Source organism: Eurosta solidaginis, unplaced genomic scaffold (genome assembly GCF_040869045.1).
Source record: "Eurosta solidaginis isolate ZX-2024a unplaced genomic scaffold, ASM4086904v1 ctg00001317.1, whole genome shotgun sequence".
NCBI classification, from domain to species: Eukaryota; Metazoa; Arthropoda; class Insecta; order Diptera; family Tephritidae; genus Eurosta; species Eurosta solidaginis.
Genome location: NW_027137068.1, coordinates 159,059 through 181,234, shown reverse-complemented (window position 1 = coordinate 181,234; position 22,176 = coordinate 159,059). Strand labels below are relative to the sequence as shown.

Here is a 22,176-nt window from a genome sequence, read left to right as displayed (position 1 = left end):
CAACGCTTGGCATGTGTCTGCATTACGGGAGCTATGCGAACATGCCCGACGGCGGCAATAGAGGTGCTGCTTGAGTTAACGCCTCTACATATAATAATTGAGCAGGCAGCAAGGAGCACTTTAGTAAGCATAGCTAAAGAGGGATGTGGAAGAGGCAAAGTGATACAGTCACGAAACATGGAGAAGCTGATCGAGCAGATTCCACTCATCCAACTTCCCAGAGATGACACGAGGAAGATAATTAAGTTTGAGAAGCGCTAATAGAGCTGGGGAACAAATGTACGTGGGACACCTACAGGATTGAAGCGCTTCACCAGGAACACACTATAATATGGTACACCGATGGCTCGAAGAAACCGGAGGGCATAGGAGCGGGGATCTTCGGCCCCCGAACCAAAATATCCCTGCCACTCGGAAAATATCCGAGCATCTTCCAAGCCGAAGTTCTCGCCATAAGCCGGTGTGCAGAGATAAATTTACAGCGGGGATATACCAACGAGAAAATCGCTATACTCAGCGACAGCCAAGCTGCGCTCAAGGCATTATCTTGAGTTGAGATTATATCATCAACAGTCCTTGAGTGCACAGAGAGGTTAAACAGGCTAGGAGTCAATAACACTATCCGTTTAGCATGGGTACCTGGACACAGAGGAGTAGATGGTAACGAGCAAGGGGACGAGCTGGCCAGGTTGGCAGAGGCCGAAAAGCCAACAGGCCCTGAGCCCATCATGCCAATAGGGTCCCTCTCGTGCTGGTCGCCTTGTCACTGGTGAGGGGGCTTAAACGACTGCCTGAGGAATCTATCTATTAGAGAACCTCAGACGGTGGTGAACTAAGAGGAAAGCCTCTCGTGGCTTGCAACCGTGGGATTGTAAACAGATCTCAACAGGTCAGTTTGCGTCTCCTGCGACTGTAAGCGATGGGAGGATTGCCGCACCAGCACCACCCCAATCCAAGATGTTGAGGTACCCGTGCCGATGGATGAATGGTCAGCGGATGGGTTAATACAATTGCTGATCCCGAACGGTCCACTCCGACGCCCGGGCAAGGTCGGTTGTATAAGTGCCTTCTCAGCGCATACCGGCTCTGCGGACGAGTGACCAACCCTTTCCGGCTTACTCTTGGGACCAACATGAACCAAAACACAAATTACCAAACAAACAAAAAAAACAAAAACTCGGACGAAACGACACTGGACGCAAACGACTCTACAATGGAAGTTACGTTGACGAAGACGGAGACGGCGACGACGATAAGGACAACGACTACGGACATTCTTTCTCACAGGGCCCCGTTGCCACATGCGACGGAGTCTGAAGGGGAGACGCTTCTCGCCTCCAGTCAGGAGACGATTACCAGCCCTGGCGGTAGTACCATCCACAGTACACCAAAGGCTCAATCAGTCCCAACAACAACAGTAAAAAAGTTCCGGATGGGTACCAACCACAGCACCCAGGAACTAACTTCCAATCCTAAAGAGGCTGGTGGTACCAACCATAGTACACAGGCCTCCAAAGGAAAGAAGAGGAAAAGAAGTTAAGGACAGATTAGGCGTAACAGGTACCAGCGAGCGCTGTATACTCTACGGAGAATACAAAGTGGCGAGATGGCAAGCGGTTCAGTTGACGTCGCATCTCTCACATCGGTTGTGGAGGAGTACGAACGCTTCCAAAGGGAGCATCCGACTCCTCAACAACCTAGACAACCAAGCTCGGCTGGGGACGTTTCTCAAAAGAGAAACAGATCCGGCCATTAAAATAGCAGTGAGGCTGTTTCGAAAAAGCCCAAACGGGCGGACATGGAACAGACATCCAGGAGACACTTCAGTGAAGTCGCCAGAGACCACCTGCAAGTGGCCATAGTGGATGCTGACAGTCGATCGCCAGCAACAATTCAGCAGAACTGGGTGGAGATCGAGGTCGGGCTGTCGAAAATTGCCATGCGGCACGTGCGCGACAACCCGACTGGACCTCTCCCGGTCTTTCGACTCCTCCGAGACCCTGAGAGGATACAGGATAATCAAGTGTGCGGACCAGGTCTCGTTGGAATTTCTGACAGGTGTGTAGCACAAATTAGCGGAGAGGTAAACAACCCCCAGCTAAGGCTAATACCTGCCTCAGAGGTTCCGAAGAGACCTCGTGCGCGCATTTGGCTTCCCCCCCCCCCCCCCCCCACCCCCTGGAGGACTCGGGGGAGGAGTTGCTGGATTGCATCAAGCTTTATCGCAGCAACATTCCGGCCAATGGCAGCTAATAAAAGAGGAATCCTGGTGGCCATTTGCGAGGAGTCCCTAGAGGCTCTGGCCAAGGCGGACTAAAAATTCGCCTTTGCTTTACGCATCGCCAAGGTAAAGGTATTCCGCGGCGACAAAATCCCTGCTGAAGACGACCCTGATGAAGTTGAAGGGGCAGGTAATCTGCTGCAGGGTGTCAATATCAGGGACGGGGACACAACAGAAGTCTAAGTGTATGCAGATTAATCTGCAGCACTCTAAAAGTGCTACAGATAATCTTAAAATCCTTCTCGGTGAGGAGGACATCCACATCGCCTTAATCCAAGAGCCCTGGGTCCACAATCAGGAAATCAGGGGGCTAAACATCAGCACACACAATCTGTTCTTCAAAAAGGATGCAGGTAAGCCAAGAGCAGGCATTTTAATCAAAAAAGGTATAAATGCTTTCTTATGTTCAAATAACAGCACAGCAGACCTAACAGTGGTAAAGCTAGTGGGCGTGTCCAACCAGGCCATCTACGTGGTCTCGGCTACATGGCCCATGACAGGATGGCTCCACCCCCAGAGCTGGCACAATTTATAAATAATAGCGGCGGGTGCAGCATAATTATCGGCTGCGACGCCAATGCAAGAAACACGATATGGGGCAGCTCCTCAACCAACCAGAGAGGTGAGTCCCTTCTACGCTTTATTCTTAATTCTAACCTCAGTATTTGAAACAGCGGCCACAAGCCCACTTTTACATTCCCTAGTTCATACAGGTTTCAGGGCTGAGAGGGAGTCCTAGATCTAACTTTGACAACCGACGATGACCCGGCGCTAGTGGAAAACTGGAGAGTGTCAGACAAAGCCTCTCTCTCGGACCACCGCTGGATCTTCTTTGACATAAAATTTGGATCTGACCAGGCTCACCGCTACAGAAACCCAAAAAGAACAAAGTGGGATAAATTTGTAAGGCTATCTTCGTCAGCTTTAGAAATAAGCGAACCTAACATAAACTGGACGCAAAATCTCGATGAGCTAGTCGGCAAGGTAGAGCTATTCGTAAAAAGAAGTCCCCACCCTGGTGGAGCGGGGACCTTAAGAAACTTAGAACGACAGTACGGAAGGCATTTAATGAGTGCCTCAGTGCAGCCATATAGGGAGGCGCTCAAAGTATACAAAAAAGCTATAAGGGTAGCGAAGGCTGTGTCCTGACAATCCTTCTGCTCCTCAATGGAGAACTCTAGTAAGAAGTGAGGCAGGCCTATGGACGAACTCAGCAGAGGACTCCCTGGGCACACTTATCAATACTCACTTCCCTGGATCCGATCTAGCACCAGTAAAAGAATCTCTCTACAGGGACTCTCAGCCCTCAGAAAGCTTACTGGACAGGAAAAATATAGCGAAAAGATCAGGTTTGCCATAAATGGCTTCTCTCCATTCAAATCGCCCGGTCTTGATGGCATTATCCCGGTAATGCTACAAAAGCTAGGTGATCCAATGATCCTCTGGCTGGAAGTGGTATACAGAGCGAGTATCGCACTGACCTATATCCCACAAAGCTGGAGAAAAACAAAAGTAATCTTTCTGCCAAAAGCGGGAAGACGCACACACGAAAATGCCAAAGACTACAGACCAATAAGACTCACATCCTTCATGCTCAAGGTCCTTGAGCGGCGTCTGGATATATTAGATCAATAATAACAGGACCAAACCTGTCAAAGGCACAGCAAGCCTACATGAAGGGAAGATCTACGGAGACCGCCCTCCATGAGCTAACGGGCTTTGTAGAAAGATAACTACACTACAAACAATTCACACTAGCAGCTTTCCTAGATATAGAAGGCGCCTTCAACAACATCGAAACCGGCACAATCGTGAAAGCCCTGCAAAGGGCCGGAGTTGGCAACCACATTTGTGGATGGACTCAATCAATGCTGGAAAATAGAACCATACAAGCGGATATAGGCTCAGTGACAATGACCCACAAAGTTGGTAGAGGTACACCCCAGGGCGGGGTCCTCTCGCCAGTACTCTGGGTCATTGCACTGAACGAGATACTACTCGAACTCGACAATAATGGTGTTAAGGCAGTAGCATACGCAGACGACGTGGGCATTGCAGTCTCGGGGGCTTTTCCCTCCATGCTAAGCGACATCCTTCAGGGTGCGCTAAGCAGGCTACATACCTGGGCGGCATCGTGCGGCCTCAACATCAACTCTAGCAAAACAGAACTGATACTGTTCAGCAACAGAACGAAAATACCAACATTTCGCGCTTCCCAAGGCAGTCGGTTCAATGTACCGGAGCGACTCGGGATTTTTCCCGACCAAGGACTGTCATTTCAGTGTGACCCCATTTAATTTGTTTCGTCCCTCCCACAAATTTTCATCGTCCCAGCAGCTCCTTGCAGCAGGACTGCTACATATTCTCTTACTCCGGGAAGGTATCGAACCCAATCCGGGTCCGTCTCCTGACCCCGGTCCAGAGAAATGGTTTTGCTGCATTTGCCAGAAAAGAATCTTTTTAGGACGGTCATACTCTGTTCAGTGTGTCTCGTGCAAGGGATGGTCATCGGACAGGTTGTTCTGGGCTTGATCCCAAAACCCGACGTCCACGTAACTTTTATAAATCTTTTGTGGCTCCTTGCTGCTCACGCCCAAGGGCGTCACGTAGTCTACGCCTAAGCGCCCCTCCACTACCTTCCAGCAGCCTCGCTGCTCAGCAAGCCACAACAAGTACCCGCTGCTGCTCGCGCCCCACGGCGCCAACAACTCAAACAGCTGATACCACTCATAACTACTACCTTCGTAGTAGAGCTGGTAGCAATGCTGAGCATCAGCCCCTGCCCCCGTCTTCTCCCCCCCTCTTTTCTGGCAACAATCGTGCAGGTCAGGGAAACAGACTCTTAGTCCCTACCTCCGTTTGCACCGTCTGCCAGCACAGAATATATAGGTTTGCGACATCCGCTCAATGCAGCTCCTGCCTTGGGTGGTGCCACTTTCCTAGATGTTCCGGTCTCCGCGACGGCAACCCCTCGACGGGTTTCATCGCGCCATGTTGCCAGGTCGCAAACCCAAATCATCCGGGTACCCCAATGCTTGCCCAAGGGCGCCCAGTCCCAAGGCCACAACAGCAATTGCGTCCTGGCCTTCCACAACCTAGGCGTAGTCACCCGTCACTTACCCCTAGAGTGGCGGCGTCACCCCTCATGCACTTCAGAATTCTGCAGTTAAACTGTAATGGACTAACTGGGAAGATTACGGAGATAGTCGATTTCATGAAGCGGCACAACATCCGCATTGCTGCGATTCAAGAGACTAAACTCACAGCAAGATCTGCATTGCAGACCTGCTCTGGGTATAATGTCCACAGGAAGGACCGCGAGAGCGGAAATTGAGGCGGCCTCGCGTTTATTATACACCACTCTCTGCAATATCATATATTTGATCCTGGCATCGACCGCAGGGACAATGTCTTAGAACGTCAAAGCCTATCTGTCCGGTCAGGCGATGCAAATCTAGAAATCATCAACATCTACATCCCTCCTGTCACCTGTTGCCCCAGTGGATACCGCCCTAAAATCGAGGCCTTACTCACTGGCAAATAAAAAAAATAAATAAATAAAAACAATCGCATTATCTTAGGCGATTTCAATGCCCATCACGACCTATGGCATTTAAACTTGCGGGCGGACAGTAGGGGTGAGATGTTGGCGGATCAAATAGAAGAAACGACGTTCTGCACAATAAACGGAGACGCCCCCACACGTATGGTAGGAAGCTGTCATAGCTCGCCAGATATCTCAATCGTGAGCGCAGAACTCGTAAACTGTGTCAACTGGCAGCCGATGTTAACATTGGCATCCGACCACCTGCCCATACTTATTTCGTTCGAGCGTACCGCCGACTTCATCGTCACCGAAAAACGCACTTTCATAAACTTCAAAAAAGGAAAGTGGGAAGAATATAAATCTGCAACAGACAGCAGCTTTGCTGCCCTCCCTATCCCGACTGATGCCCGCCAAGGGGAGCGTGCCTTCCGTAAGGTCATTGAATCCGCCTCGGCACATTTCATTCCCGCCGGGAGAATTCCCGAAATCCCGCCCCACTTCCCAGCGGAGGCCGCGAGCTTAGCGAGGGAACGCGACCTTATAAGACAGCTCGATCCAGGCGACCCCCAAATAAGGGATATAAACCAACGCATCAGATTGCTTGTGGACGAACACAAGCGGGCGAAATGGGAAGAGCACCTAAGAGGTTGTAACCTCTCTACCGGTGTAGGTAAACTTTGGTCCACCGTAAAGTCCCTATCGAATCCGACTAAGCACAAAGACAAAGTTTCCATCGCCTTTGGCGATAAGATGCTGTCGGATGCGGAAAAATGCGCGAGCGCTTTCTGCCGACAATATATAATGCATCCTACGGTCGACAAAGATAGCCGGAGAGCCAATAGACACGCACATAAACACAAATTCAGCGTCACCAATCACCATCACCGCTAGAGAGGTTGAGGACGCCATTGGTCGCGCTAAACCATCCAAAGCTGTGGGCCCAGACGGCATAGCCATGCCGATGCTTAAAAACCTAGGGAAAGAGGGTTTCAAATATCTAGCGCATGTCTTCAACCTGTCTCTCTCCACCTTTGCCATACCCGAGAAATGGAAAATGGCCAAGGTGGTCCCGCTACTAAAGCCTTGGAAACCAGCTAACGTAGGTGAGTCATATCGTCCGATATCTCTCCTATCGCCAGTGGCAAAGACGCTTGAAGCCATTTTGCTCCCTTATTTCCAAGCATATTTGCAGCTAGCCCCTCATCAGCATGGCTTCAGAAAACTCTATAGCACTACCTCCGCGCTAAATGTCATTAGCACCCAGATAAATTGCGGTTTGAATCAATACCCCCACCATAGAACAGTACTCGTAGCGCTAGACCTATCAAAAGCCTTTGATACGGTCAACCATGGCTCATTACTGCAAGACCAGGAAGGGTCTACCCATGTCTTAAAAGGTGGACCGCAAATTATCTGGGTGGTCGGCAGGCATCGGTGCAATTCAGAAACGAAACATCAAAACCAAGGAGAATTAAACAAGGGGTGCCACGGGGTGGTGTCCTATCCCCACTTTTGTTTAATTTCTACATATCTAAGCTACCTTCACCACCGGAAGGAGTCAAAATCGTTTCCTACGCCGATGACTGCACAATAATGGCCACAGGCCCAGGCCCAGAGATCGATGAGCTATGCAATAAAATAAACGGCTATCTCCCTGATCTCTCCAGTTTTTTCGCGCGCGAAACCTGGCATTGTCACCGACTAAATCTTCCGCGACCTTATTTACAACATGGACGCCCCAAATGTCGACCATATTGAACATCCACGTCGATGGCACTACGCTACTGACTGTCCTACACCCCAAAATCTTGGGTGTGACGTTTGATCAGGATCTACATTTTGGTGCGCACGCAACCGCAATTGTTCCGAGAATTCAGAGCCGTAATAAAATTCTCAAATCCCTTGCTGGCAGTACCTGGGGAAAAGATAAAGAAACGCTCATGACCACATACAAAGCAATTAGCCAGCCGATTACGTGCTACGCGTCACCCATATGGTCGCCAAGCCTAAAAACTACCCACTGGAAGAAACTACAGGCCTGCCAAAATACTGCTCTCAGAATCGCCACGGGCTGTCTTCTTATGTCCCCAGAACACCATCTGCATAATGAGGCGAGAATACTCCCCATCAGGGAGAGAAATGAGATGCTGACCAAACAGTTTCTGTTGAATACCCAGAAACCTGGGCATCCCAACAGACATCTGATTAACGAACCAGCACCGCCTAGGGGCCTAAGGAGTAATCTCCGTAAGCATTTTGAGGAAATACGGCACCTGAGAACCCAGCCGTATGAAGCGGAAAAACACAAGCAGGTCCTTGGTGAACTCCATAGACAGGCGTCGGACCTTTATGTCGGGAATTGCCCGGTGAATCCAGTACTTGAAGAAAAATATCCAGAACTCGCAGAAGAGGAACGCATACTCCCCAGGGAAACGCGTGTCACTCTTGCTCAACTTCGTTCTGGATACTGTAACAGGTTAAACTCTTACCTATCCAGAATCAACCCCGACATACAAAATGTATGCCCTGCTTGCAATGTGTCCCCACATGACACCAACCATCTCTTTAATTGTAATGTGGAACCAACGCCTCTAACACCCCTTTCCTTATGGTCCACCCCTGTTGAAACGGCAAGTTTCCTTGGACTCCCGTTAGAGGATATTGATGACAATTTGTGATCGGTCGCGGCTATTAGGTGGGGCGAGCATTGCTACAACAACAACAACAACAGATGCTGACCAAACAGTTTCTGTTGAATACCCAGAAACCTGGGCATCCCAACAGACATCTGATTGACGAACCAGCACCGCCTAGGGGCCTAAGGAGTCATCTCCGTAAGCATTTTGAGGAAATACGGCACCTGAGAACCCAGCCGTATGAAGCGAAAAAACACAAGCAGGTCCTTGGTGAACTCCATAGACAGGCGTCGGACCTTTATGTCGGGAATTGCCCGGTGAATCCAGTACTTGAAGAAAAATATCCAGAACTCGCGGAAGAGGAACGCATACTCCCCAGGGAAACGCGTGTCACTCTTGCTCAACTTCGTTCTGGATATTGTAACAGGTTAAACTCTTACCTATCCAGAATCAACCCCGACATACAAAATGTATGCCCCGCTTGCAATGTGTCCCCACATGACACCAACCATCTCTTTAATTGTAATGTGGAACCAACGCCTCTAACACCCCTTTCCTTATGGTCCACCCCTGTTGAAACGGCAAGTTTCCTTGGACTCCCGTTAGAGGATATTGATGACAATTTGTGATCGGTCGCGGCTATTAGGTGGGGCGAGCATTGCTACAACAACAACAACCAACATTTCGACTGCCCTCACTAGATGGTACGGAACTCTCGCTCTCAACTATAGTTAAGTACCTAGGCGCCGTAATAGACAACAAGTGCAAGAGAATAGTCAGCAGAAATTGGGGGCTAAAGCCAGAACTCATGATGTGGCTCTATACGGAGGTCATAAGGCCCATCCTGACGTACGGAGCCATAGCATGGTGGCCTGCCCTGAACAAGCAATATAACACTAAAAAACTAGACAAAATGCAAAGGGCATCATGCGCAGGAGTAACAGGTGCACTTAGATCGTGCCCGACGGACGCACTAAATAGTATACTTAACCTGCTGCCACTGGCCCTCTACACCAGATATACAGCGATCAGCACAGCCATCAGGCTAAGGGAGTCTGGATGCTGGACAGAAAATCGATATGGCCACAGTGACACCTAACAAGGCTCGACGATGTGGATTCGACAACAGATTACCTCTCAAAAACACTGATCTTCGACAGAAATTACAAGGTGCAGATATCCTCTAGAACGGATTGGTCGACCGACAAAGTTGGCAGGGAGGGGGTCACCTCACTCTACATTGACGGATCCAAAATGGACTGCGGCGTCGGCGCAGGTGTCTTCTCCAACCAACTAAATGTCGCAATTCCCATCCGCCTTCCAAACACAGCTAGCATCTTCCAAGCAGAGCTGCAAGGAGTAGAGAGGCCTGCATCTTCCTGCTGCAGAACCGGATAGACGGTGAGGTAGTCATATACTCCGACAGTCAAGCGGCGCTAAAAGCGCTAGAATCACCGTACACATCCTCAAAAGCCGTCGATAACTGTAAGAGGGTGCTACGTGAAGCAGCTAACCAGGCAGCAATCACATTCAGCTGGGTACCCGGCCACAGGAACATTGACGGCAACGAAAAAGCGGATGAAATAGCAAAGGCGGGAGCATCGTTAGACATCACAGAAGCAGTCGCGGTGCATCGACCACTCACATCAATTAAAAGAGACATTCTCACCTATCTTAGGAAACTAGCAATCCGTGATTGGTACTCTACGGACACCTGTAGAACCACCAAACTAATCTGGCCAGAGTACAACCAGAAAAGAACCGGTGATCTACTAAATAGGTCTAGGAAGGAAATATACAGAATCACGGCCACTATTGCAGGGCACTGTCCGTTTGGCCCGCACGCGAGTAGAATGGGTATCCCCTACAATGAGAGGTGTAGGAGCTGTAGACAGGAGGGTGCCGAGGAATCGGTTACCCACTTCCTCTGCGAGTGCCCAGCCCTCGCGAACTTTCGGTCCCGAAGTCTAGGCAACTATGTGTTTACCGACTTAAGGGCGGTGTCAAACTGCCGCATCAAGGACATCAACAAGTTTATAGTTTTAACCAAGTGGTTTGAGTAAAGCAATACGCAGGATACATCAGCCAACATATAATTGGTTCCAGGAGAAAGTGCATCAAAATGGCGCCTAGAGCGCTACTTGGGCCCGGCTCCATAGCCGGGCAGCACAGCAACCAACCAATCACATACAATAAGGGAAGAGTTTGACAACAACAACAAGTTTAGACAAAAAGAGACGTGCCTCAGAGAACAAAACTGTCGCGAAAGTCCAGGACTTTGGCAGGCAAAGGCACTAATAGTAGGGTACAACCTAAAGCGATATAAAGATATGATTAACCTCCCAAAAAGTAGCCTTAGGATTTTAACAGGCATACTCACAGGACACTGCAGCTTAAGGAGCCATATGCATAAATTGGGCATATCGTCTAGTAGCCTCTGTCGATTCTGTCATCGCGAAGACGAGACTGCAGAACACATCCTGATGGAATGCGGTGCAGTCGCGAGACGAAGACTTAGGATCCTAGGATCATCGAAACTAGAAAGTAGTCACATACACTCTCTGAAGCCGAGTACCATTCTGGATTTTCTCAGAGAACTCTATAGTGATAACTACTTTGTACTATGTACTTTAATTCTTAAAAATAATTTTTAATTAAGTTTTCGTTTAAACTTGAAAGTTTTTGAATACTTCAAATAAAAGAAAATTCTTAATAGTTTTTAAAATATTGAAACTCTGAATAAATAAAAATTAAATTAACAAAATAAATAAAATATTTGGTATTGTAACAAATTTAGTGAAACTCCGCTTATTTTACACCTTCTACTAACGGTCGTATCGCTAAACTGTTGAATAAATAATTCCAATATTCAATTATGCAAAGTGGTCTTTATTAGACTACTTTGAAAGTACAATAACAATTATACTTCGCAACCAATAGTGTGCTTAAATCAAACTGAGTACGTACTACTCAGCTTCTGCTGCTTTTATACTCTCTGCCCAAATGTCTAGACGTTTCTTCTTCTAGAATCCTCTACCTGGTCACCCCATACGCGCGTGTATTTGTAGTGTGTAACTATATGCGTGTGTATATGTGAGCCAAGTAGTAGCTGATGATGACATGCGTTTGTGAGTATCTCTCTGCTGCTTGTATGTTTGTGTGTACATGATGATTAATTTGTTTACGTACGTACAAGTGTGGCAGCTTGCTTTATTGCTGTTGTGTCTTTATTTACTTAGTACCAGCTTAGAGATGGTAATATTCGTCACAGTATTTATTTGGTAATAAACCAAATTTAATAATTTGGGAAAAATTTAAACAACATGACGCCTGGACGGACAAGGCGACAGCTGTTTCGATTATATCTTGTAAATCTCTTCAAAGCCTTTTATCCCGGGAGTGGGATTTGAACCCGCACTCTTACGATGGTTGAAGTGTTACAAACGAATTCAGCCACGTCATGCCTTAGTTGTTAACCTTATCGCAATTGCAATTGTTTTTGTAAAACGCTCAGGCAAGCGCACCACACATCCCCGCGCGCACGCATTCTATCCTCTCGCCAACAACCAAATGTATTCTGCTGTACCCATTAGGAACTCAACTGCTATAATTTCGTGTAAAATTACTTTTGAAGTAATATTTTTGGGTATATTTTTGTTTTACCTGTACGAAAACAATGAAGATTTGTTTGATTTATTTAATAATTAAATTAATTTGAATTGAACGCATGTAGAAGTATTTTTAAATGCATTCAAGAAAACAATGCAAAGCGTTAATTTTGAAAGCTACCAAGTCCGGCTGGGTTCGTGCACGTGCCAGCGCCATTTTTGCTCGCAGAATGGTTGTAGCTATTTTTTTAGAAAACAAAATGAAGAATAGGGGTGCACTGATTGGTTGTATCTATTTTTTAGAAAGCAAAATGAAAACTATACGTGCACTGATTGGTTGTAGCTATTTTTTTAGAAAACAAAATGATGAATAGACGTGCACTGACAAAACTTTATTTCGTCTCACTTGAACTTAAAAATTGAAGATGGAATATACATATTAGTGATAAGTTTGAAGTACATACATGATTTGTTTCACCCTTATTAACCGGAGAAGATAATTTAAGATTATCACTCGTTTATCTAATATGATATAATAAATAATAGACGGTTTTTTTTAAACGGTTTTATTTAGCTTGACTCTGTATAGCGAACAGCGTTTTGTAATCGAAATTTAAGTAACTTCCCGATAAGCTACAAGCTTGAAACTTGGAATATAGTTCAGAACCCGATGACAGTCTCCTTCACCTTTTCTCTTTTCTCTGCTCTCAAGTTCTGCTCATTTCTCTTCATCCCTTATTGCCAGTCCCAGAGGGTGGTATGTATTTTGTTCCAGTCCCATTACGAGTCCCAGTACCACTCCGCGTCTCAGTCCCAGTCCTAGTCCTAATCCCAGTCCCAGTCCGTCTCTGGTCTACTTCCCTGAAAAAGGATCGTAAATAGTAATATAGGCAAATTTATATACATTTCAAGCAAATCGAATATGACGTATGTAAAAAGGTATGTGGGTATTATTAATTTATGTCTTTATTTCGGTTTGCATGCATATTTATCAGTTTTGACAGGTTGATGCGACTAAAGCGAATATCACATTGAAATATACTTTAAAGCTCTCAGCAAGAAGAAAATGTTACCAATTTTTTTATACCCATGACATGCGATGCAAATGAGCAGAGCCCAGAACTCCAAATGGAGCTATGCGACTCTGAACTACAGTTACTAGATTTAAAAGGCATTGATCTTTGGAAAGTTGTAAGCAAGAAGAAATATCCCTTACTGCGTCAAGAAGTTTTAAAATTTTATTCAATGTTTGGTAGTACGTACATTTGGGAAAGCTCCTTTTCATTCCTTAAGCAAATAAAAAAAATAACAGAAATAGAGTTACAAATCAGCATTTAGAAGCGCTTCTGAAATTATCAACCACAAGCTGAAAATAGATATAGGTAAATTAATTGCGGACAATTTACAGTACGTTAATATCTCCACTTTAATCTTTCTTTCCGAAATACTATTACAATAAAAAAATTAAAAAAACAAAAAAAAAATTTTTTAACGACACATCGAATTGTTCTGTTACTCGATGTGATCCGGTGGTATTGCCTGAGGATGTTTATCATCCAGCACTTTCAATTACCTGGATTGTCTTAGCTTACCGGTGCGGAATACTACCGATCCGAACGCGTCTTCGCGCCGGTTTCTGTTTAGAAAGGCCAATTGGTCTTTACTAATCGATGAAGTCTCTAAAATAAAGTGGCCTGAGTACGACGGAGATATTGAAGCGAGCTCCGTCCATTTCACCAACGTTTTACATCCTCAAATGTGTGCGTTTTTCCGAAACCTCCTCAGCATCTCCAGCTACTGCTTGGAGCTCTAGAGAACTTTATTATCTAAAAAACAAAAAAACACGCTTCTTCAAGCGTTTCAAATTATCTGGCTCTAATAGTGACTATGCTGCATACTCCATCTTGCGCCTTAAGTACAACAGGCTACAGATAAGATGCTATATGAATTATCTGATGAAGATTAAGCATCGGATCTCTTCCAATCCAAAAACATTTTATTCCTTCGTCAACTCCAAAAGAAAAATTAAAGGGGATCCTTCTGTAATGAATGTATAACGATCGGATTTCTAGTATTGACTCCGAGATTGCAAATATGTTTGCTGCCTTTTTTAAATCTAATTACTCGACTATCCCTGACTCCCCTCGGTGGACTATCAATACATGTTACCTTCGCTTAACTCTGTATGAATATATGGGATACCTACCATATATTCATACAGATGAGGTACTAAGGCATCTGGAAAGTCTGAAAATTTCCTACTCCAGTGGACCTGATGAAATACATCTGTTGTGCTGAGAACTTGCGCTCAATTTCTTTGTCCACCCCTTACCTGCTTATTTAATGCCTCTTTGAGGCAAGGGATATTCCCTAAAAAGTGGAAGGAGTCGTTTATAATACCACTTTATAAAAGTGGGAGTAGATCTTGTCACAAACTATAGAGGAATAGCCAAACTTTGTGCTATTCCAAAACTATTTGAATCAGTTGTCACAAATCAACTGGCTTTTGCAGTATCTTCGGCAGTGGACCTGTCACAACATGGCTTTTGCAGGGGTAAGTCCATTGTGTCTAACTTGCTGGAGTTCACAACCCTTGTATCCAATAACTTAAGGACGAACTGCGAAGTTGATGTCATTTACACTGATTTCAGTAAGGCGTTTGATAAAGTTTCCCATTATTTACTCCTACTAAAACTCGATCGATTGGGTTTTCCATCACGGCTTCTCTCTTGGGTATCTTCGTACTTGGTAGGTAGAAAGCAAGCCGTTTTGTTTAACAATTGCTTGTCTGAATTCATCAATGTATCTTCAGGAGTTCCACAGGACAGTCACCTTGGTCCAGTGTTGTTTCTGCTCTTCATTAATGACCTCCCAAATGTTTTGAAGCTCTGCGTACCGCTGATGTACGCTGACGATGTCAAACTGGTTATGCCCATTCGCTCACCTGAAGATAGGGCACTTCTTCAATCGGATCTGAATAACTTGGTTGAGTGGTGTGACGTGAACGTCATGTCACTAAATTTACCGAAGTGCAAGTTTATGTGTTTTACGAGGAAATCTTTTAAAACCTATCAGTACATGATAGGCGATTATATCATTAAGCAAGTCACAAACTTTACTGATCTTGGCGTTATAATGGACCCTAAACTGGACTTCAAATTACATATCGAACCGTGTGTGAATAGGACTAGAGGCACTTTGGCTTTCGTAAAAAGGTGGTCAAAGGAATTCAATGACCCCTATGACACTAAAACTCTCTTTTTATCTTTAGTAAGACCTATATTGCAATATGCTTCCATTCCGCGTAATCAGGTTCGTAGCGAAAAATTGGAATCGGTCCAGAAGCAATTTTTGCTCTTTGCTTTAAATCATTTGCCCTGGGATCCATCAAGGAACCTACCGCCCTATTGCAGCCGGTTAAAACTTTTACAGCTGCCTTCACTACTGAGCCGTAGGGAGATGCTTGGCGTTTTATTTATGGTAAAACTATTAAGAGGGATGATAAACAGCCCATTTCTGCTTGGCGAGGTGATGTTTAATGTCCCTTTTAGGCCCTCTCGGTATTTCCACCCGCTATATTTAAATAAATGTAGATCGAATTTTCAAATGCATGAACCTCTTCATTGTCTGTGTAAAGATTTCAATAATCACTGCAATAATATTGATACTTGCGACACACTTTACAGTGTAAAAAAATATATACTCACTGCCTTGAACTCATAACCTGTTTCAAAATCACATGTTAAACTAAATCTGTTACCTGCTCCAGTTACTTTGGGCGGGTGGCTTGGAATCACGTCCTTTCCAACATCCCACACATCGCAGCCCTACTCATTGTGTGTTAAATATACATCAGCTGCTCGAAATCACGTCCATTCCGACAGCACTAATAATCAATAGTTACTTTGGGCGGGTGGCTTGGAATCACGTCCTTTCCAACCTCCCACACATCACAGCCCTACTCATTGTGTGTTAAATATACATCAGCTGCTGGAAATCACGTCCATTCCGACAGCACTAATAATCAATAGTTACTTTGGGCGGGTGGCTTGGAATATCTTCCTTTCCAACCTCCCACTGCTCGAAATCATGTCCATTCCGACAGCACTGATAATCAATTCCGTTGCTCGGCATCACAGTCCATCCCGACAACTGATTCAATAATATATGTATATACATATTTTATAATATAATTTTGCTCACTATGTATGCTTGTTAATTTTACACCTTAATCCGCATTTATATTCATTCATTCATTCATATTTAGTCTGATTAATTGTAAAATTTGTAGACTAACAAATAAATTATTTATATTATTTTGTTTGTAAAAAACAAAACAAGATAAAAAAATTAAAAACCTAAAAATATAAAAAAAATTTTTAAAATATAAAAAATTTAATTTAAAAAAAATCTAATGAATTACCTTCTATCAGGATTACAAAATGTATAATTTTCTTTCTAAAATACTATCATTTTATGAATTTTCGAAGTTTTTACAGTGTACTTTTTACTAGCCCCGTCGCATTTTTTTTTTGATTTCAAAGTAGGTGTGGTCACGCTTCCATAAGAAGCTTGTGGCGATCCCTGATTTAGTTTCAATATTTTAAAAACTAAGAAGAATTTTCTTTTATTTGAAGTATTCAAAAATTTTCAAGTTTAAACGAAAACTTAATTAAAAATTATTTTTTAGAATTAAAGTACAAAGTAGTTAACGCTATATTTACTCCTTTTATTGAAAGTCACATTAAAAAGTCCTCAAAGACTTAGGTCCGTTGGTAGGATCGCCATTAAATAGTTGATGATACAACTATATATTTTTTAAAATTTTATTTATTTTTAATTTAAAATATTAATATTAACATTGAAAATTTATAAACGCCCTAACACTAAAATTTTCTTTTTGAAATAATATTCAAAAATAAAGTAATTCAAAAAATGAGTTACAAAAATAAAGTATATTTAAACAAAGTAGATAACTCCACAAACTCGGCTTGGATGAGGTGGTGTCAGGAATGCACCTTAACGTTAAGCTAATCGTTTATCAAAAAATTTCCACCGTTTCCGTTGAAACACTTCGAAATATTATCGATAAAGAAATTATCAAGATAAATCGTATCTCGTTTTTAACCGAAACGAAAAGCTTTCGTTAACGTTAAAAATGTTAATAAAAAACGTGATACTTTATGTTTAAATTGTGCTGGCAATGCTATAGCCATGGTGACGCCGTAAGGTGGTAACAGCGAGCGGACATACACACAAACTCCATGTAATTTGTTTGTGTAATTCGTTGGTGGTAATGTCAAAAATACTCTTGAGAAATGTTCGTACTGTCAAAATTCATGAGAAAAGTTGCAATCAGCTTGGCTAATGCTTTCACCTTTAATGACTCCACCATCAATCAGCTTTGCCAGCATAGTTTGAAATTAATATTCAACATACACGATTTGATTTCGTTTTGATATGGCAGAAAACGAAACAAAATCATTTCGTTAATTTGACGTTCTTGACGTTAATAAACGAAACGAAATGACTTTGTTTGGTTTATTAACGTTAATTATCGTAACGAAATGATATCGGTTCGTTGGTTAAGCATGCCTGGGTGGTGTAAAGAGAGTAAGGGCACAATAGGTCGCAGTACCTAACCTTACATTCCTATAGCTTAGATATTAAAACTCTAGTCTTGGAGTAAAGCAGATTTGGAAACACGTTCTTTCCACACCCCAATAAGTTAACTACAAGACTTGTCTGTTGTGCTGTTCAGAGGTGTCAAACGCGCGTTGACCTCGACATCAATAATCCGAAGGTGGAAAAGACAAATTGTATCTATGTGCGTAGATATTTGCAGCTGAATTCATGTGGTTGTTGTACACAGGAAAATATTTTGTGTACAATGAGATTTTGCACGGAATAAAGTTTTGATCAGACGCTATTTAGGGATCAGACAGGATATTTTTTAATTCTTCCGCCAGCGCAGAAAGGTAATTTGCGCAAAAATACTATATAGCCCATCCCCGGTTTCAGCATTTTTTTTTTTTTTCGCCTTCGGATTATTGATACTGGGGATCTAAACGCGTTGTTGTTGTTGTAGCAGTGCGTCGTCCCATCCAATAGGAGCGACCGATTAAAAATCAATATACTCTAACGGGAGTCCAAGGAAACTTGCTGTTTCAACAGGGGTGGACAATAATGAGGGGTGTTAGAGGCGTTGGTTCCACAATACAGTTAAAGAGATGGTTGGTGTCATGTGGGAACACATTACAAGCAGGACATATGTTTTGTATGTCGGGGTGGGGTGCGTCTGGACAGGTAACCCAGCCAGCATTTTTTGAAAATTTTGATCAAAAAATATTTAAATATTATACCCCAAGATGATTAAAAACGTTCAAATTTAAAAGCATTTTCTGTTCGAAAATTAACGTATCGTCGGGAGAAAAATGTACCATAAATGTGATTATTCTTGAATAATCATTTATGATTCCTATTTCGAAACGCTTTTTATTCATATTTTATATCATTGTAAAATTGAGCTTTAATAGTTTTAGAGTAATATTTGACTGATTTTCACAGTCATTTTCTGATCATATTCGTGAATATGTTTCAATCGTTTTGGTTGAGATTTTTGAATCATTTTTGAATGCCATTATAATACATTTATTCTTCACACCTCATTCAAAATAGAATACTACATAATAATCTTATTTGATCAGGGGAAGAAAGCATACGAAAGTGAGCTATTCGAACCACAGCTAACTCGCAAACAAACTTGACAGATATACACAAGCGACTACAACATCCAACATCAGCATTATCGTCTGCATCTTAAAATACGGATACGATACGGGATGTTGCAGCCGTATCCAGTTACGTCAGGATAGTTTCACTTTTCTGTGGTCAAATAGCTCACAACCTATGTATTGACCAATCAGGGGAGAAATGGTTGAGGAAATCTTCGTTCACGAGCAGCATTATATTATTTTTGTCTTGAAGAATATCTTTTGCATAAATAATATAATTTTTATATATTTTTTCTTATCTTCATGATTGAAAAAATATGTGTATGTGAAAAAAATAAAAATTTTAATGAAAAGTAAAATTTCAACAAGTATAAAATTCATTATAAGTCTTCAAATATATTCATAAAAGATCCAGAAAGCTGAATGAAAAATGATTATAAATATTTGATCACCTAAAGTAAACACATTTGATCACCTATATGATTCTAAAATGTGATTGAAAAACTATATTCAGTTTTTGATCATCAAAGGTAATCATATTTGATTATTCTTTTTGTTGGTTTTTATGAAATATTAAAATTTATTCATTAAAGGACTTCAAAAATGATTCCAAAAAGTGATCGAAAAATGCTTTTTAGTTTTTCATCATCAAAAGTATTCATATTTGATTATTTCTTTTGTTCAGTTGTATGATAACTCATTATTTAGTCAGAAAGAGTAATCAAATTGTATTGATATGTAGGGAAATTCAAAATTGAATCACCTAAATGCTGAGTGGGAAGAGTTTAACCGGTTAGTGTCCAGATCCAAGTTGAGCTAGAATGACTCGCGCTTCCTAGGGAGTGTACGTTCCTCTTCTGCAAGTTTTGGGTATTGTTCTTTTTTCTTCTTCTTATTGTTCTTACGCGTCTTTTTACACGTCTCCTGATATTTTTGCGTAGGTATTAGCACTCGACCCAATTCTATACTTTTACTTTATTCTTCCTGCTGTTTCCCAAAACCGCCGTGTATATATATTTTTTTTTTTTTTTGTATTAGTATGATTAGGAGACAAAAGTTCATACACAATAAATAGATGTTCTAAAAGTACCTGTTGGGTTTTAAATTTCTTATTTTCATCTAGTGTGAGGTCATAGCTAGCGCGGAGTGAATCCTGTTCCAGGGAAAGTCGTTCATTACTCTTCATCATTATGGATAGCTGTGATCTTAGATCTTCTGTTCTCGGTATGCGGTCTAAGTAATAGCTGATAAATTCCACACTAAATGCCGGGGCTATATGCCACTTTTTTCGAATATCTGTCAATGATTCAATCTGAGCTTCCTGACGTTCCAAAAGTTCGACATCAATCGCCATTATTTCGGCTTTTGCTAATAGCCTTTTACATGCTGAAGCTGACGTTGTCAACAGACGTGACATTTTCTGTGTGGGAACCCACGGATCTGCTTTTAATTTTTTAATACTGGAGTACTTAGCTTGATATTTTAAAAGCTTGCGTTGTATACGGTTCTGGGCCGGATTTGGAACATCATGCGTAGTAATTTGTTTCTCCTTTTGTTTTTGTTGCAAGTTCAAACGCAAATTGTGATAATTTCTTTTCCGTCTTTTAATCATTTCCTTTTCAGAATGCACTTTGCAGTGTGCAAAAAAAGGATCAGCAGCCTCAGCATCTTCCTGATGTGCTTCTGTGAGAAATCCTGCCACTTGAGCACATGTTACATGAAAGTATGTCTTACACATACCAGCGTCACATCCAATGCATACACCAGTTCTAGCAAATCGAGGGTTTTCACAAAGAGAACAAACTTTTGCACCCCATTTATTGTACTGCATTTCGAATAATGTAACAGATGACAGTTGGTCAACTTCCCCGAAGGCCACGCCAGGAATATATAGCGCGCATATTAAATGCACCCATTTACCGACATCAGTTTCTTTATATATTCCACCTTTGTTTGGGCACAACTCGCAAATTGGTTCTGAAACACCCGCACGACAAGCTTCGCAGAACCAAGGTTCAGTGGAGCATGTAGAGTTAGTGCTCGATACACTAACATTATCACTTACACCATAGCATCCTTCGTGTACAGAAATTCCGCAACCATCACACTCAATAATTTCATTAGTGTCATCACTTCTATCTCCTAAACAAACACAACAAATAGGCTTTACGGATACTTTTGGTTCGCGTGTTTTATGAGTTTCTAGCGTTTTTAGATTATGCAGGACGTCATTTTGTTGCACCATCGACACATGTTGTAATAGGGATTGCTTAAAACTTCCCATGTTAATATCATTTTCATCGTCTGTAGAAAAATTCTCCAACTCACTCCCGTTATCATCAGTATTCTCGGAAGAGTTCCCTTCATCGTTGCTATCTCGATCCTCCTCTTCACTTTCATGATCCTCAATACGAAAATCACTATCAGAAGAACTTTCTGCCAGATCAAAGTCTAGAAGAACTTGCGTCGTGATTTTTGGCTGTCTTGCACGTTTAAAAGACATTTTGAAAAAGAAAATGGTGTAAATTTCACAAATCACTCATTGGATTATGCATTCACGAGTTCAAAATTGCTTCGTTCTGCGCATTACGTCACACTTGACTGATTGAACGAATGAAAGAGAGAAAAAAAACAAGAGCTAAAGAAAAATGACGTAATAATTGCTTATAAAAAACAACTGAACTAATGTTTACATGCGCAATGCGATTCCGTCTATATTCCATCATGGTAAACTTTGTTCTGCACACCAAATTAGAACTGCAAAACTATCGATGCTATAGTATCGATTGTTTGGTACACCACTATTCCTCACCAGGGGCCCTATTCGCTAACTGTGAATTTTAAATTAGGGGAACTCATGATAGCATATAAACTTATAAGGTGTAAAATTATATCCATTTACACACGCTGTTATATGAACGCACCAAGCAATACTCTTGACAAACTTGATTGTTTATCAGCTGTATTATTGCCAAACAAACATTTTTTGATAGTTATACAAATTAAAAAATGGCAAGATTAAGTGAAAATTCAAAACTAAAACGCCTTTACTTGCTGATGTTGGAGATTTCTGCTGAAAATGCCTGCTTTAGTGTCTGCAAGGTTGCATTCCTTTGAGTTTACCGCGTTTACAGAATGAAATGTGCGCGTAAAGTTATAAAAATTGTGTAAATGATTTTTCATATAAAATTTGACAGCTCGTTTACGCACTATATAAATGTATACGTTTACACAATATAAGGCATTTATACGGTTACATGAGTCCCCCTAATATATTATTGCTCAGGTAACTCGGTAGCATTCCTAATCTTACATGATTTATAAATTTCAAAGTGAAGTAACTTATTGACTGCTTTATACTAAGCCAGTT

At 42.4% G+C, this 22,176-nt stretch overlaps 1 protein-coding gene across 4 annotated transcripts in view; it reads right to left on the bottom strand.

Annotated features, from left to right (window-relative positions):
- The window catches only part of LOC137236092 (PHD finger protein 14-like), a 30,322-nt gene extending 8,733 nt beyond the window's left edge, over positions 1-21,589 (bottom strand). Inside the window, exons 1-3 of one of the 4 annotated variants that reach the window (XM_067758771.1) lie at positions 21,500-21,584; positions 19,897-21,407; positions 11,942-12,127 (exon numbers count right to left, since the gene is read on the bottom strand). In XM_067758771.1, coding sequence (XP_067614872.1) covers positions 12,062-12,127; positions 19,897-21,309 — 1,479 coding nt within the window. In that variant the 5' untranslated portion in view covers positions 21,310-21,407; positions 21,500-21,584 and the 3' untranslated portion in view covers positions 11,942-12,061. Of the gene's footprint in view, positions 1-11,941; positions 12,128-12,659; positions 12,934-19,414; positions 19,794-19,896; positions 21,408-21,499 lie in introns of those variants that run through there. The other 3 variants (XM_067758772.1, XM_067758773.1, XM_067758769.1) reach the window with 3 other exon arrangements.
- Positions 21,590-22,176: the final 587 nt, after the last annotated feature.